At 34.8% G+C, this 16,437-nt stretch overlaps 3 protein-coding genes across 10 annotated transcripts in view; all 3 read left to right on the top strand.

The window, feature by feature from the left end:
• Nucleotides 1–1,330, top strand: part of LOC111445158 (vesicle-associated protein 1-2-like) — a 5,590-nt gene extending 4,260 nt beyond the window's left edge. For both annotated transcript variants that reach the window (XM_023083404.1, XM_023083398.1), the window contains exons 9-10: nt 224–301; nt 996–1,330. In XM_023083404.1, coding sequence (XP_022939172.1) covers nt 224–301; nt 996–1,106 — 189 coding nt within the window. In that variant the 3' untranslated portion in view covers nt 1,107–1,330. The remainder of the gene's footprint in view (nt 1–223; nt 302–995) is intronic.
• Nucleotides 1,331–2,300: 970 nt separating this feature from the next.
• Nucleotides 2,301–9,502, top strand: LOC111445115. Of its 6 annotated transcripts, none has more exons than XM_023083350.1 (13): nt 2,301–2,627; nt 3,103–3,247; nt 3,454–3,540; nt 3,732–3,778; nt 4,010–4,067; nt 4,759–4,872; nt 5,107–5,214; nt 5,821–5,929; nt 6,690–6,757; nt 7,342–7,559; nt 7,995–8,030; nt 8,135–8,342; nt 9,327–9,502. In XM_023083350.1, the coding sequence occupies exons 2-12, from the start codon at nt 3,166–3,168 to the stop codon at nt 8,306–8,308; spliced, it is 1,101 nt and encodes a 366-aa protein (XP_022939118.1). In that variant the 5' UTR covers nt 2,301–2,627; nt 3,103–3,165; the 3' UTR covers nt 8,309–8,342; nt 9,327–9,502. The 6 variants fall into 6 exon arrangements, with proteins under 6 accessions (XP_022939118.1, XP_022939141.1, XP_022939133.1 ...); XM_023083373.1 differs by having other exon boundaries at nt 3,421–3,540; XM_023083365.1 differs by having other exon boundaries at nt 3,379–3,540.
• Nucleotides 9,503–12,593: 3,091 nt separating this feature from the next.
• Nucleotides 12,594–16,435, top strand: LOC111445408 (tubby-like F-box protein 3). Of its 2 annotated transcripts, none has more exons than XM_023083763.1 (6): nt 12,594–13,176; nt 14,344–14,431; nt 14,890–15,019; nt 15,109–15,288; nt 15,558–16,054; nt 16,161–16,435. In XM_023083763.1, exons 1-5 carry the CDS (start codon nt 12,883–12,885, stop codon nt 16,036–16,038), a joined length of 1,173 nt encoding a protein of 390 aa, XP_022939531.1. In that variant the 5' UTR covers nt 12,594–12,882; the 3' UTR covers nt 16,039–16,054; nt 16,161–16,435. The 2 variants fall into 2 exon arrangements, with proteins under 2 accessions (XP_022939531.1, XP_022939538.1); XM_023083770.1 differs by lacking the exon at nt 12,594–13,176 and adding an exon at nt 13,920–13,988.
• The last annotated feature ends 2 nt before the right edge of the window (nt 16,436–16,437 follow it).

Below are 16,437 nucleotides of genomic sequence, written 5' to 3'. Positions count from 1 at the left end.
GGGGGGGGGGGGGGGGGGGAAGACAACAAACTGATGGACGTTTGGCTCCGCTTGTGGGGCTGCTTTTTTGTTGTTCATTCATTTTTTTTTCGAATGAAAGCTCAATTTTCCATTTAAAAAAGAAAGGAGAAAAAAAATCTAGTACAGCGTTTGTTTTTGTTAGTTGTTGCTAAATATATCCAAATTCTCAGCTATTAATGAAGAATTTGTTTTTCAAATGCAGGCTGAAGCTACCATAATGAGGCTAAAACAGGAGAGGATGGTAACCACTCAAGAAAGGGAAATGCTCAAGCGTGACTTGGTAAGTTATTCTTATATTATTATTTTTTGGTCTTTACACTTTTAAGTCATTCAAAAGTTGGAAGTCTAATATTTCTAGGATCTAAATAAGAGACTTTGTATAAGTTCAAGAGCTAATAATCAAAATCTCAAAGGGGGAAAACAAAACAAATCTAGAGAACCAAATTATTAGGAACAAAACAAAAAACAAAAAAGAATATGATTTGACTCATTCATCTCTTCACCTTCTTAGAAATGACACGGGGATCGTTTCTCATTCTTTACGTATCAAATAACTTCTTTGACGACTTGAAACTGTTGTTACCACTTTTTGGAATGGATGAACCTATCGAATAGATGATTTGAGTCATTCATCTCCTCACCTTCTTGAAAACGACGTGGGATCATTTTCCCATTCTTTACGCATCGAAAAACTTCTTTGACGCCACGAAACTGTCGTTACCACTTTTTGGAATGGACGAACCCATCAAATAGATGATTTGAGTCATTCATCTCCTCACTTCTTAGAAATGACACGGGATTGTTTCTCATTCTTTACCATATCAAATAACTTCTTTGACGACTCGAAACTGTCGCTACCACTTTTGGAATGGACGAACCCATCGAATAGAGGCTCCATTAAACATGTTCATTCAAGATATCTTTTATCATTACAGCATAAAGGTCCTTGATGTATGTAGTGATGTATGTTGCAGGAGACATTGAGAAAAACTGGGCACAGAAGCATCCAAGTAGGCTTCCCCTTAATGTATGTTTTGATGGTTGCTTTGATCAGTGTTCTTGTTGGATACTTCATCCATCCCTAGCAGAAGCAGAACAAAGCAATGGGGGATCCATCAGGTACTGTTGGATATATTTTTCTTTTAGATTCTGGACTTGGCTGCTGTCTTTGATCCTATTCTTGTGTAGTCCAATTGTCTTTGTTGTATATGACTTCATGAGTACCTTTTTATGATTCTATGTAAAGCCTTCTGCTTTCCTTGTTATTTTTTAGAACATCACCTCATAAGTAAGGGGATTTTAACCTAAATCAATTGGGAAGAACATACGAGAAAAATAATGGTATTAACGATTTCGCCTGTCGAGAATTATTGAAAGTGAGTCCTACGTTGGTTAATTTAGTGGAAGATCGTGGGTTTATAAGTGAGGAATATTATATCCATTGGTATGAGACTTTTTGGGGAAGACCAAAGCAAAGCCACGAGAGCTTATGCCGAAAGTGTACAGTATCATACCAACCAAAATTAAAGAAAATGGGAGGGATTGTTTATTTTTTGATTTTTTTAATTTTAAATTTTTACATCTGAGAAAAATGATCGAACTGGTTTTTAAAATGGCGGTATCGGCATTTCCTCCTCTTTAAGCCGGATTTGACATTCCAACAATTGTTAGAGGTTGATTCTTTGGCAGCGGAAAAACAACGTCGATTTTTGGAGAAGCAGTCACGTGCAAAGCAATTTCATTCTAGAAGGTTTCACATGCTTCACCATTCAAATTATTTTCCATGCAAAAGTTATTAGTTGTCGTGTAGTATTTTAGGGTAAACGAACTATGTTCCTGCAAGAATGTGATTACAAGTACGCATTGCTTTACAAATCAAGACAATTACTCAGTACTGTCTTATAAATATGGAACGAACCATATCAATTCTTAATCATTATTGAAAGAAAATGACAGACAAGGACGAGAAGCTGACTCTAGGAACATGATTTTTCACTTCTAATTGAAGGAAAACGCTCACATTGCTGAAAGCCATCAAGATATCTGTTGGTTACTCGGTACTGTGCCCTACAAACTTCGATGTTCAAGTTAGTAATGGACCGAAGTGGTGTCAGAGTAAACCGAGACAGTAATTATCTCATATTTTGGGGTTATTGTAATAATTTGTATTAGTCTCTCATAAACATTATTTCTACTAAAAATATATAAAAAAAGCAAATAAAAAAATAAAAAAAACAAATAATATTAAAATTATAAAATAAACGGAAGCCCCGGTAATCAAAGGGTTAAGAACAATCGAAGAACGGCGACGAAGATTTCTGATTTGGCAGTTGCCAAATGGCACCTCACATTTTCTTCTGTTTGCGCGGCGAAGTGAAGAAAGAGAGAGATTTCAGATAAGAAGACCAAAACCACTGCGGAGGAAAAATTCCCGCCCTCTTTCTCTCTACCTCGCTTCTTCCATAGGGTTTCTTCTCTCTTCTCGGCCATCTCTTCCGCAGCATTTCTCACAAACTTCGCAGAATTCGTTTCTGCAATTGTTTCGAAATTATCTGCTTTCTCGTCGGTTTCTGTGGGCGTGTATGATTGGAGGAGCTTCTCTGCAGGTTAGTCGTGGTTTTCTGCCATTTGAAAGCTCGTTTCGCGGTTTGTTTTCACGAGTTTTGTTTGTTTGTTGTTGTTTTTGGTTTATTTGCTGCTTTTGACTGGCTTTTCTGATGATTCTATTAGTTGTTGTGGTTTATTATGTTGCCTTGTTGTGAAATTGAGGTTGTGGTGCTTGTGTTTGTGTCGTTTTATGTAAAGTTGAACAAGTCGCCATTCTCCCTTGGTGGTCGTTCTACCTAATCGCCCGGAAGTTACATGATTTATGGTATTGACTTAGTTCTGGAGTTAGATTAATCAGCTGCTGTTTTTTTTTTTTTTTTTCTGGCTGAGCACTGTCGATTTTTTTTTTTTAAATATATTTAATTCAATACTCAAGGTTATATTCTGAGTGTAATTTTGAAACGGGGAAAAGATTTCGTTGTTTGTGGCAACGCAGGTGGATTCGTCTCACTGTTTTTTCTTTCTTTCTTTTAGATGTTTTTATTCCCAGCGGTGTAAAACTTCTTCCTTCGCGTACAATACATTTGCATAGTCTCAATGGTTTGCTCAGTTGGAAGTGTGAGAATGGCGGTGATGACAAGGCTTCTGGCTGCTGGGAGTTTCTCGCGAACTATTGCAGGTAAACAGAGAAAGATGAGTTCTGCATTCGTTTTGTTTTTGTTTTTTTAAAAATCGTTCCGCCTACATTTTGAATGTTATTGTGTGACTGTTATAGTCAGAAATAATTATTGGTTAGATTGATTGTTGTAGGAATAATGCCATCTTCTGAGTTACATTTCATCTATAATTCAGAGTCATAATTAATGTCCTTTTACTATCGAGCAGAGGAAGCTGGTCATCAGAAATTAGCGTCTGAATTTCTCTGCAGAGAAATTCGTGATGCAGATGAAGCAAATTTAATTGATGAAGAAGGTTTTTACCTAATCCTTCTTCAATTATTGCATGATGTAGCGTTAAATGTTTTATTCTTTGGTTACAAATGAATGTTCTTTTGATCTTAGAATTCATATTTTTTATGGTCCCGTGGGTTGAGTATTAATGTTTTTGTTTGTAGGCATTTAGATTTTTGAAGCAGGTTTGTTTACCTTATTTTCTATTTGCAGATATGCACGTTTTTGGTTTGAAGCCCATGACCGATCCTCTGAATTTGGTAAGGTTTGATGACATTAGTAGTTCGTCTATTTAAAATCTTGTCATTTTTGCATGATGTACGATGAAGCAAAACAATTTTATCAGATGGTCCATTTCAGTTCTTGTTTTATTACTTTGCAGCTTTTGTTACTTTTTTGGATAAGGTGTATTCAGTACATAATAATCTACAATAATATGTTTCCTAATTTATTTGAATTCACATTTTCTCTCCTTTTATTTGATCGTGTAGGTTTGCTGCAATATCTGTAAGAAGCCAGTAAAGGCCAGCCAATACATCATTCATTCTGGTCTGTTATTTATTTATTCATTTTCTTTTTGTGGTGGGGTATTCACTGCTTGTGGTTCTTCATAATCAAATTATGTTTAGTTCCCCTACTTTTTGTTTTGTCTGCTGTTGTTTTAAATGTGCATACTTTTGTTAATGTCTTGAACTTGTTTTTACATCTTAGTCTATCCATGTCAACGTTGACATCGACACTCAGTATAAGATAAGTGTTCATGCTTGTATTCTGCTGTACTTAACTTAATGTTAAGGTTAGATCTTGTGTCATAGAATTCGTACCCATTTGAAGAATAATTTGATTTTGAATGTTTCAGAGATTTCATCGATATTTGTTTAGGTTGTAATAAATTCTTTTAAGTTGTATTGTAAAGAATCTAATACTGAGCTTGTTTGTGGTCATTTTGTCATTTGTACTCAAATCCAAATTTTTGGCAATATGAATAATCCAATCATGCCTCTTGTGCTTTTTGATATGTTTTCTCCTGCTTATAATGAATTTTTACCCTATAATTCTTACCTTGTATTACGGTTGAGGTATATTAGTCTTTGTAATTTAGACTTATATTTCGTTAGTTTACACTTGGGTGGACCAATGGACTCTGAAAATTATTGTCAGGGTCCCCATTGTGAAGTCTTGTATGTATCATAGGTTGGACATGATGCTTTCCTGAGTTATCTTCATGTCATTTTACCAGAACTTTGCAGGTCATTAGGTTTGGGACAAGGAGCTATTATGGACCTTGATGGTGGGATGGGCCATAGAAAACACTCGAGGAAGGAGAGGAAAAAGCTATTACCTGCTGATGCTAGTATCCTTCCATGTCACATTTATTTCCTGCTTCTAATTGATGAACCTCTCTCTTTTGGCCTTCCTGTTATCCTGTCTCTTTTATGCTCGGCTTTGTCCTGAATTTGAGAAGAGTTGTTCAATGTAATTTGTGAACCGTCTCTTTCTTTCTCTCTCGCTTTCCTTTTTATGATTTTTCAGTGCAGACTAGTCTTGTTATTGGATTTACATTTTTTTAGTTCTTAATCTTTCCTAGATATATCAGCTCTGGAGAAAGAAGGATCTGAATCAGCATATGCTGATTATTCTGCTTCCCCTGCATTTCCAACTAATAACCAATTTGAAATGGTCAAGTTAACAAAAAGTAAATCCACCTTTATCCTTAGTTTGTGCTCTCTTTTACTCTTTTCCTTTTCTAACTTTTGATTTACAATATATGAGGTTGTGAATTTTATTTATGTGGCTATATATGTATATATATTCTCATTTTCCATGTGAACTATTGTTAAAATATCTATTAGTCAACAGAGTCAGAATTTCACATGGAGTAATTTCTTATGCTTGTAATGGTAGTGCTAGGTCTTCCATTGTTTTGTTCCTGTATGTTATAGAGTAGCAATGGAGAGGGAACTCATTCCCTGCCTATAAAATAGGATGCTTTTATCCATCTTCATCTTTCTACGGTTTTAAGGAATAGCTGAGGACTGGGTAAGCATCTATATTCTTTGTACCATCCAAGGTGTATATTGGCCAGCTTTTGAGATATAGCCCGGCTCTTGTCTCCTCTAATGAACTTTTGTTGGCTTAAATAAATACATATTTCAATTCTGATGAATTAAGGTTTTTTATTTTAAGTCAAGATATTTTTTTGGATCCGATTGTTATTTAAACAAACTATAATTTAAGGATTTCTAAACCTTCAATTACAATGGCTTATGTTAGTTGGTGCATACGGTTTATTTTCCTTCAGGAAATACCTACAATGTGGCGCCTATACCCGATGATTTTACAGGAGTCTGTCCTGGTGTTGTAGATCATTCAGCTAGTTTGACACATCCTTCCACAAAGCGGTCCAAATTGTATGACATTTTCTTTTTTTTTTTTACTTGAATTTCGTTGTTTTATCTGTTAACAACTGTTATGTGCAAAAAAATTCCTATTAGCTTGGGCAATTTTTTCTTCAATGTTTTATTCTAGTTTTGGGTGTTTTTTTACTTTATGTTCTTTTCATTTGTTTTTTTTTTTCCTGAGGTTTGTTTTATGTTAGAACACACACATTCCCATGGGGTTTTCAACTTATATTCCTTTTTCACTCTCTGTTTTAAGTTTTTGCGTCTGCTTTTAAGCTATAAGTTATGGTAAGCCTTGTAATCCATAAGCTAGAAAAGTGTGTGTCGTATTTATGCTTTTCAATATCTTCTAGTACATTGAGTTGTTGTTATTATACTCTTACAAATATATAGTCTTATCAATATATATAGTTAAGATAAGAAAACACTTCATTGTTTACACATATTTACTAAAAATAAGGTGGGAAAGAAATGCAACTCAAGCTATAGAGGGCTAAGAAAATCACCAAAAAGCTCTCCAATTAAGTGTGTGGGAGTATGACAAAATGCAGTTTCAGGGAGTTTGAAGAGACAGCTAAGATGCATTCAATGTCAAATTGTACTAACTTCTTACCTAACCAAACCATTTCCTTGCTTTTTCTGCCAAGTTTTCATGGACTATTTTTCTGAGGACTAGGTGTCTAGTTTAATGACAGATGTTATAGTTTGCAATCGTTTGTTAAGAAATGGTCACCAAGTATATGATTCAGTTCCTATTGTGTTCTTGTAGGATAACTGGTGAAGGACTGTTACTGACATCTGATTTAGAGCCATCGTCAGCTAAAGCAAAAATTAGATGTGAGAAACCATGCCCCTGAAGCCAGCTTCCCCTCCTTTTTTCTTTTGGTAATGTGTGTAAGTGTTAGATTATTGCTAGAAAGATGAAAGTAAAGCATAGTGCTCGCTGGAAGAAGAGCAGTCTACATTTGCAACTTACAGAGCCTTACTAGTTTCCATCTAGGCAAAAAACAATTTAACTAGAAATATTATCTGCATATATAATTATGCGTGAATCGTGGATCCAGTACTTGAAATCAAATTTTATTTGAGTTTGTAGCTTCTATAAATTTTTTGATATACACAAAAGAAGGTTCATGGAAGTGAACAGAAATCTCTGGGTCTTCTGGTTACTTCCTTTGAGATGTTTATCGTGGGTGTATTCAGCTAGGAATCCTAGAGTAGGAAGACATTCAAATACTGAAATATATGAATATTTTATTTTACCTTTTTTTCTTGGGGCGTGGGTTGCTGTTAATGGAATTTATTTTTCTTTCCATAGAGAGGTTTTAAATTATTGACTATGCTTTAGTTTTTTCTCTCAAGTTATTGCTTGTCCTCTTTTGCTTCGCTTGATGACATTTATTTTTTTTCTTGTCCACCAGATGTTCCGTTTCCTCTTGCAAGTAAAATATATTACTCTCAAAGAAATAATCATTTACGTTCTGCGCTTGGTTATCTTTACTGGGAGGCTGTTGCATCTAGCAAGGAAATTTGTAATACGGTGGATCATGAAATGACGAAGGAAAATGTAAAACAATTTGATAATTCTTCTCAGGAGGAGTCGTCCCAAGAACAAACAAATGAGATTATTGGAAAGAAGGTATTGATCTATATTATTTTAAATGTTCCCTTTTCTATCTTTTATGTAATGGTTTCTTAATTTTCTGAGTCATATATGTGTAAATCCATGGACTTCCTTGCATAGTCAGCTTTCAGCCTTTTCTCTTTCTTTCTTTCTCCATTCATTGACGATGGTTAATGTTTGACATAGCCTAACATACTGACTTAAAAGGGCGGTCTTTTTGCTGGAATGGAAAGCATGGACACTGATACAAGGCATTATAGAGACATACTTTTGCACATTAATGCATTCCAATGTAATGAACTACATATTTTTAGAATTTAAGACAGACTTATATTCTAGTCCATTCAATTTCAAGCAATTTTAACATTGTAATATACTTTATGTTACTTGATGGACTGTACATTTTCTAACAACAAAATACAATTGTTCCACATACGCACTGTCTTTCAGGGAAAACTTAAAAGAAAGTTGCATCACGAACATCAGGTATAGTCTTCTATTGTGCTAGTTGTGAAATTTTACCTAAGCATCAGCTTGCATCAATTTGTTATCCGGATGATGTAAAACAATTGCTCTTCCTTGGAAAACAGATGGATAGTCATTCCTTAACCTCTGCATTGAAACCTGACAACAATCTGGCCATATTCTCATCTGGAAAATGTCTGCCTGCCGGTGGTGCCTCAAATCAGTTTGTTGTTGGCAGCAGTGTTGCATGGCCACAGATTGCTCCAGTTGAATTGACACAGAAAAAACTATCCACCTAGACGGCTAGTCCTAACTATTTTGAAGATATTTCAGGTACTGCTTGTTGTAGTTTTCAAATTTTTGTTACCCTTCAATTGATTTCCTCGTTTTTGTGATAATGTAGTTATTTTAAGTTTGTTTTTGTGATATTTGAATTGTGATTCTGAAAAGGTAGGCAGGGGGGCTTCTTTAGTCGGGTGTGAAATCGGGGTGCATTTCCCACCTCTTTTTTAGGCCTTCCTTCGGTACGTAACCCAAGAAACTTATTTTTGGAAATCTTGTTGTGGACCAGGTGAGAAAAAGATTGGTTCTTGGAGAGGTGGCAGCATGACTCTCATTAGCTCTGTACTTAGTGGAATCCCAATTTTTTTCCCTTCGTTTTCACCTTCCTTGCAGTGTAAGCAAGTCTATCGAGAAATGGTGGATGATTTCTTTTGGGAAGGAGTTGATGAAGGGGAAGGAGTGCAACTTATGAGATGGGAGGCGATGGGAAAGGCGTTATGTCTTGGTGGGTTAGATCTTGGGAATCTTAGGGCTCGTAATAGAGCCCTGTTAATAAAATGGATATGGCAGTTCCCTCCTGAGTCAAATTCTATGTGGTATAGGATTATTGTATGGTCATCATCCCTTTGAGTGGCTGTCAGGTGGGGTTAACGGCTCGTTAGGAACCCCCGTAAAGAAATAGCCTCGAAGTTCCCTTTTTCTTAGTTCATCGTGCGGTGGGTAATCGAAAAGAAACTTATTTCCGGGAAGATGAGAAGTTGTGAGATCGCCCTTCTACTTTTTGTTCCTTGTTTCTATCATTTGTCTTCCATGAGAAATTGTCCTTGTCCTGTGGTTGATGTCTTGTCCTTTTCTGGTGATACAGTCTTTTCAATAATTTTCCAAACGATCACGAGGATGCGAGTGTTTCTTTTTCGGACACAAGAGGATATGAAAGACTGTTATCACTATCTTTCACATTCTCATGATAGTGACATTATACTACTAACTCAATTTAGGAGAGGAAAATGCTTATTATTATTCATGATTTTTCAGGCAAACCATTGTAGACTAGGCAACAGCCAAGCGGAAGTGTCCTTGTTGTATAGAAGTCTTGGTGGCACGTTTTTGTAGGCACAGTGCTATATGTAATTAACCCTAAACTTGAGGTTAGGACCATAAACCTTGTTTTTTATATTGGCAATGAAAATCATTTGAAATTGTTCATTCTATCTCTTTGTATTTAATCTCTTCTGTTCACTGCCAAGTGTAAATATGTCTTTCAGCCATTTCAAATGCGATCATTTTAATTTTTGTGAAGGCTCTCTCTCTCCCGTAGATATTTATTAGATGACAGTGTTAGAGCTGAAGGAACTAAAAACATGACTTATTTCTTCTCCTTTCTTCGGAAGAAACTAGATGTCTGGTTCAGTTAGGTTAGATTAGGTTAGGTTAGATTAGGTTAGGTTAGGTTAAAGTTTTTATGTCAAGAATATAACGACTTAAGAGAGTTTGTTATCCTGGAGTTGCTTGGTGCAAAAGGTATTAGGAATTATGAATCTCCACATAACAGTATGATATTGTCTACTTTGAGCATAAGCTTTCGTGACTTTGCTTTCGATTCCCCAAAAGGCCTCATACCAATGAAGGATATGAACATATATCCTTACTTATAAATTCATATCCATGATTATCTTGTTAATTAGCCGATGTAGGACTCCTCACCATCTATCCTCAACAAAAGGCTCTTTTGCATCTGACTTTATCAATTTAGTCTTTGTTAGAGCTCGTGGTTAGCTATGTTACTCTACAAGCCTTCGGTTTGTTTCTTGGAGGTTAACTTAGTAGCTTTTTTTTTTTTATGACCATTGGGCTGTTATTATTAGTCTAAAAGTTGTCATTTTTGGGGTCATTGGGCTGTTATTATTAGTCTAGAAGTTATCATTTTTGGGTGTTAGGTGGTAGTTAGATTGGAAGGCCTCCTCCTTATCTTCTTAGTTGGTTGTTAATTTAGGGATATTTATGTACGTAGGTCGTAGGAATCTTTCTTTTGCAGCCAAGAAAATTGGTCCGTTGGAATATTTTTTTATAAAGTAGGATGAGATAATGGCGGCTTAAATATTGAGATTTTTTTTGGGTGCTTTCATTTACTAGAATGGCATTTTTTAGTTGGTGCAAATTTAGTGGGTCTATGGTCGGTATCATTGTGATAATCTTATTGAATAATTTATGCTATTCAGCTTGAAGTCGATTAAGGAAATTTTAATCGTTTCGTGAATAAAATTGTCTTTTAACTTATGTGACCCACCCGTCAAAATATTTATAGTAAGTTGACCCTTGAAATTCTTATTTAAAAAAAGTTTGATATTTACCAAATACTTCTGATTTTTTAAAAATATATTCGGCAACAATTATTTTAAAGAATTATTCAAGGAAAAGAATCAATACCAAAAAATTAGTTCCACTAAACTACAAGGTTCATTTTATATATATATAAATTTTATATAAAAAAAATATTATTTTAATCGAATGTATTTATGTTTAGATAACAAATCATGATTAACCACAAAACTTTGGTAAGATCTTTTTAGCCACTAAAAACGGTTTTTAATGAACCTCAAAATTCTTTTAATTTAAGAAAAAAAAAAATAGTTATTGATTGATTGATTTATTTATTTTCCTTAATAAAAAAGCAGGAATTATTTTTAATTAATATTTGATGACCCTAAAAACAACCTGTAAATGGACAAGCCTGTGTCCAAGTGGGCCTTCAAGTGGGCCCATACTAATGGCAGACATAATTGCCATGGGCCCAATGGTTTTAATTATTTTATTTTAAATTTTAAAGTCAAATTATGACTTTATCTTTTCAAAATTAATACTTTTACTCGAATATAAAGTTTTAAACTTTTCTTCCCAGAATATATTTAATGATTTTTTTTTTAAATTGTCAAATTGCGAGGACTCCTAAGTCGCAGAAGACTTGTTTGATTTCCAAAAAAATCAGGCTCTTTATTTACTTTATTTATTTATTAAATTATTTTAAGAGTTTAATAATAAAAGTTGGAGTTTGAATTATTATTTTTTTTTAGTTATTTAGCCAACTTAACAAAACTTTAGGTTTCTTTTAATTTTGTAAATGATTTATTTTAATTTTTAAATTTTTTTTAATAATATTTACTCTACCCAAAATATTATTTTATAAAGTTAAAAACAGCATAATTATCACATTTCGGATAATATAAATTTGAGAAGAATTAGCATAAAATGAATGGGACATGTGGTGGGAGCTGGTTGATCCTTACCTACTAGCAAAAACCATGTGGCAGCAGTCTTTCGGCTCTTTATTAGATTGACACGGGTTCTTTTAGTATGTTTTATCCAAATTCACATGTTTTTCAGAAAATTTTTTGGAAATCACGTAACATATGATTGTTCTGTTAGTTTTTTAATAATAACTTTTAATTGGTTTAAGTCTTTCTAATGATAGTTGCACTAGGAATGTTCATATGACTTGATAACCCGACCAATCCGTACTATCCAACTCAAACCATAAAAGTTAGGTTATATTAGATTTTTTTCGAGTTTGAGTTGGGTTGTAAAATATATTCGGTTTGCTCAGGCTATCAATCCAACCAACCTGCCCTAATTTACATATCCTCGAGATTTCTCTCATTTAGATGTAGTCTCAGTTTATTCATGTAACTCTTAAGAACTTGTTGTATGAAATAATTTTAACTTAAAACCTCTCCATTAAAGAAATATTTTATTCGACGAATATGTTATTTAAAAAGTAAATGATTTATTTTTGGATAAGATTATATTTCCAAACAAAATTAAACAACTATTATAGATAGTGATCAGTGTTGTCTTGTCATCTCTATTAAATAATCCAACATTATTAATTTATTAAAATATAATCTTAAAATAAATATTATTAAATATATTGTGGTATCCCAAGTTGGTCGGAGAGGATAACTAAACACTACTTGTAAAGTGTGAAAACCTTTCCCTAGTATACACGTTTTAAAATCTTAAGGAGAAGTCCCAAAAAAGAGAGCTGAAAGACGACAACCGCGGTAGCGGACTTGGGCCATTTTAATTATTTATTTATTTTTATTTACGGAAATCAACAAATTCATAAAAATTTAATGTAATTATTTTACCCTTATTTATTTAAAATTTAAAATGATAAAATTATTTATTAATTAAATTATAGAAAAAGTAGGTATAAATTAATTTTGGCCCCTTTGAAGGACCAAATTGCAATTTTTAACAATTTATTTTATTTTATTTTTTTATTGAAGAGTTAAATAATGTGAAAGAGTAGAAAGCAAAGGTCTGGAATTTTTCAGGGGCAATTCGACTTTTCAGTAGACATCACAATCCTCTCTACTCGATTCTTACCTTCTACAAACCAACACTGTTCTTCTCTTTCTCTTCCAAATCCCAATCTTTTCCACTTTTGATTTCTCCCGGAATATTTCTTCAATTTTCTCGCCAAGATTCCTTTCGTTTTCCCCAACTTCTTCACTCTCTCTTCCGATTCTGGCTTCTCTTCGTTCACAAAGGCTTTGTATGAGAAGGACTGTTGCCATACAATTCGGTTTCCATGTCTTTGAAGAGCATAATTCAGGAAATGAGATCCAGGTCCCGCCGTGTGGTGCAGGATGGATCGACGGCCGAAGTCGGTGATGGTTTGGCGCAGAGCTGTTGGGTTCACATGCCTCAGGAGTTGCTGAGAGAGGTTTTGATTAGAATCGAGAGCTCTGAGAATGCTTGGCCTCCGCGGAAGAGCGTCGTGGCTTGCGCTGGAGTTTGCCGGAGCTGGAGACGGATTACTAAGGAGATTGTTAAAACTCCCGAAGTTTCTGGCACATTGACGTTTCCTATTTCCGTCAAGCAGGTTTGGGATCTCAAACTTGTTTTAATTTTCTGATTCTTTTTGCGTCGCTTTGAATTTGATGTTCTAAATGTAATTCGCGACTCCGTTTGGTTTTTGTTCCTGTGTTTTAATCGAATTATCGAACCAAGCCTCTCCATACTACCATCTGTTCTTTGTTCCTAAAATTCAGCGGGCGAACTTGTTAATGCTGGCGTATTTTTCGCTTAGGTTGCTGATTCATGATTGTCCATTATTAGCAATCGTCATGTATGGTTTTCCTTTTCTAGATTCACATAACCTGTTATCCTGTTTATCTTTCCCTGTAGAGCATATTTCTGGAGTGTATTCTAGGTTAACTTATTCTCAAAACTAGAAACGAATCTTCCTGTTCAAGATCTGGGATTAAGATGAACAGATTTAATTTATAATTCCTTTCTTGTATTGGTATTTATCGTGTTTATCTTTTGGGATAAAGAAATCTGCGTGCATATTTTTATCAAATTTCTATATTAATTCGTTCATCATTGCTATAGAAAGCATGATTTTGTTCTAAAATTAGCTTATGGAGAAAACACGACTTTAGAAAAATTCAACTCGTGTATGAATTGAGTCTCTGATTTGGTGGTGGTTGTGGTGTTTGCAACATCTCACATACATTTCCAGTTTCTCAAATTTGTCGTTTATCATGTGGAATTCTTTCTAAGAGACATGAAATTGGCAACAAAAGTTATCGCTACCTTTTTAGGGGCCACGTTTAGCAGCAATGCTTTAGGTCCACTCTAATTATTGGCTTCTACTTTATGAGAGTGCTGCGCACTATTTCCTTCACATATGTATGCATAAATATAGGGATAACTTGTTGAGTGTTATATAAGTTTTTCCATTATTGCAGTTCCAGTTTCTGGTGAAATCAATTAACTGGATTAATTATTTGAACTACTTGTTTTTCCTTTCTGGGTTTTCTTATATACACATGCATACATTCATATATATATGCATTTACTTAAACATGCTTATATTTATTGGTTTATTTATTTTGAAATGATAGTTTGTCTAGAACGGATTAGAGAAAACTATTTAATTACTTTTTGAAGTTTTATTAGATTTGAAGTTTCTACGTCACCACATTCCTTCTTATCTTGGTATTTTTTTTTCAAAAAATTTATTATTATTATTTTTGCTTGGCAGCCTGGTCCAAGGGATTTGCTTCTTCATTGTTTCATAAAACGGAATCGATCCGCACAAACTTATTGCCTTTATCTTAGTTTGACGAGTGGTAAGCTTCCATACCTAAAGCAAGTTGCTTGACACTTTCCTTCCTTATTTATTCTATTGGCGGTTTGTTCAATTAATTGCAAGATTATTTTTAGAAGTTCAATAGTGTATTTGCCAAAACCACTGCACCTAAATCGTGTGAAAGTTCTCTATTTATAATGATTTAGAGAATCAAATAAATTATAAAGGATATGGAAAGAACAATAAAGGGGAAGAGCAATAAATGAGTACAAGATATTTGTCAGGTCAAATATGATATCTATTGTAAGCGGTAACACGAAGGCTAAATATCCTAAACAAGGTGCTTTAACTCTTCGCTAGGCCCTATTTTTATTGTATCTTTCAAGGGTATTGACCTCCTTTTTAGATTTTATAGCGTATGTAGTTATGTTTTATGGGGGAAAGGGGATGGGGGCACATAGAAAGTGACTCATTTTTGGCCTTTGGTTTTGGCGACAGCACTTGCTGACGATGGAAAGTTTCTTCTTGCTGCCCGTAAGTGTCGACGGGCCACTTGCACTGATTATATAATATCACTGCATGCTGATGACATGTCCAAGGCAAGTGGCACCTTTATTGGAAAATTAAGGTAGGGCTCCAGGAAGCGTTGATGTTGACTGTACGATTATTTATCTATTTTTGTATTAACTCAAACATTAATTAATTTTTCTTTCAAAGATCTAACTTTTTAGGGACCAAGTTCACAATCGTTGATGGACAGCCACCTCATGCGGGAGCCAAGATCTCAAGAAGTCGCTCCTCTAGGCTTGTAGGCCTGAAACAAGTGTCACCTAGAGTTCCTGACGGCAACTACCCTGTGGCTCACATCTCATATGAGTTAAATGTCTTGGGTTCAAGGTACATATGAATAGACTTGAGTCTTTCTTTGTGAATCGTGCTGTTTCTCCAGAAAACGATCTGTTATCGAGATGTATTACTCTCATAATTCAAATAAACCCCTCCAATAAAATGTTGTTTGTCATTGTATATGTAATACTTTGTGCTGAATGAGCTAGATACGCACTAATCTGCTTTTGCCTTGTTTCTGTATTAACCAGATACTGTTAGAGCTTTTTTATTCCTGTGTGTTGCTTTAGAGAGGCTAATATGGTGTATGTCATCATCAGGGGTCCAAGAAGAATGCATTGCGTCATGGATGCTATTCCTGCCTCTGCTATTGAACCAGGAGGGGTGGCTCCAATACAGACTGAATTCTCCTCGAGCCGTATAGACTTTCTTCCATCAATGAGATTTTCCTGGTCGAAATCAAATGAACCAAATCACACCGATGATCAATCATCGGGATCTTCATCCAATCAGAAAGATGGACTTCTGGTGCTCAGAAACAAGGCTCCGCGGTGGCACGAACAGCTCCAATGTTGGTGTTTGAACTTTCACGGCCGAGTGACAATTGCTTCAGTGAAAAACTTTCAGTTAGTAGCTTCACCTGAAAATGGACCTGCTGGACCTGAACACGAGAAGATCATCCTTCAATTTGGAAAAGTAGGAAAGGATATATTTACAATGGACTACAGGTATCCAATCTCAGCGTTTCAGGCCTTCGCCATCTGCCTCAGCAGCTTCGACACAAAGATCGCTTGTGAATGACACATCTCCGAGCAGGTTCTACACATTTAAATTTTGAGCTCGTTTAATAAAATCCTATACACTTTATCCTTTTGGGACATTTGATGATCATTATTCTGATTTCTTGGTTAACTTCTACAATAGGACCAAGTTAGTGAGGGCAGTGGGATTTTCTCTCAACAACAAGAACTATTGAATGGGTTCCAGCAATTAGCGTGTATCATAAAAGACCCTTAAATCGAAAATGGGGGCTTAAATGGAAGCCAGACTTTGAATTTCACAGCTCATTCTCCAATTTTTGGTAACCTTTTGTGTCCTTATCCACAGTACACATTGCATATTTATTGTCTTTGATGTAAATATCAACTCTTTTGTATGATCTGATGCACCAAAAAAAGAAAAAAAAAAAAAAAAAAAAGA

Source organism: Cucurbita moschata, unplaced genomic scaffold (genome assembly GCF_002738365.1).
Source record: "Cucurbita moschata cultivar Rifu unplaced genomic scaffold, Cmos_1.0 Cmo_Scf00001, whole genome shotgun sequence".
Taxonomy (NCBI): Eukaryota; Viridiplantae; Streptophyta; class Magnoliopsida; order Cucurbitales; family Cucurbitaceae; genus Cucurbita; species Cucurbita moschata.
This window is presented reverse-complemented; position numbering and strand designations above follow the sequence as displayed.

Coding starts and splice junctions, on each gene's coding strand:
- LOC111445115 (XM_023083350.1), top strand. CDS start 3,166: ATGGTTTGCTCAGTTGGAAGTGTGAGAATGGCGGTGATGACAAGGCTT. Junction 5,215..5,820: donor AATGGTCAAGTTAACAAAAA/GTAAATCCACCT, acceptor ATTTTCCTTCAG/GAAATACCTACAATGTGGCG. Junction 5,930..6,689: donor TCCACAAAGCGGTCCAAATT/GTATGACATTTT, acceptor GTGTTCTTGTAG/GATAACTGGTGAAGGACTGT.
- LOC111445408 (XM_023083763.1), top strand. CDS start 12,883: ATGTCTTTGAAGAGCATAATTCAGGAAATGAGATCCAGGTCCCGCCGT. Junction 13,177..14,343: donor TTCCTATTTCCGTCAAGCAG/GTTTGGGATCTC, acceptor TTTGCTTGGCAG/CCTGGTCCAAGGGATTTGCT. Junction 15,289..15,557: donor TTAAATGTCTTGGGTTCAAG/GTACATATGAAT, acceptor TGTCATCATCAG/GGGTCCAAGAAGAATGCATT.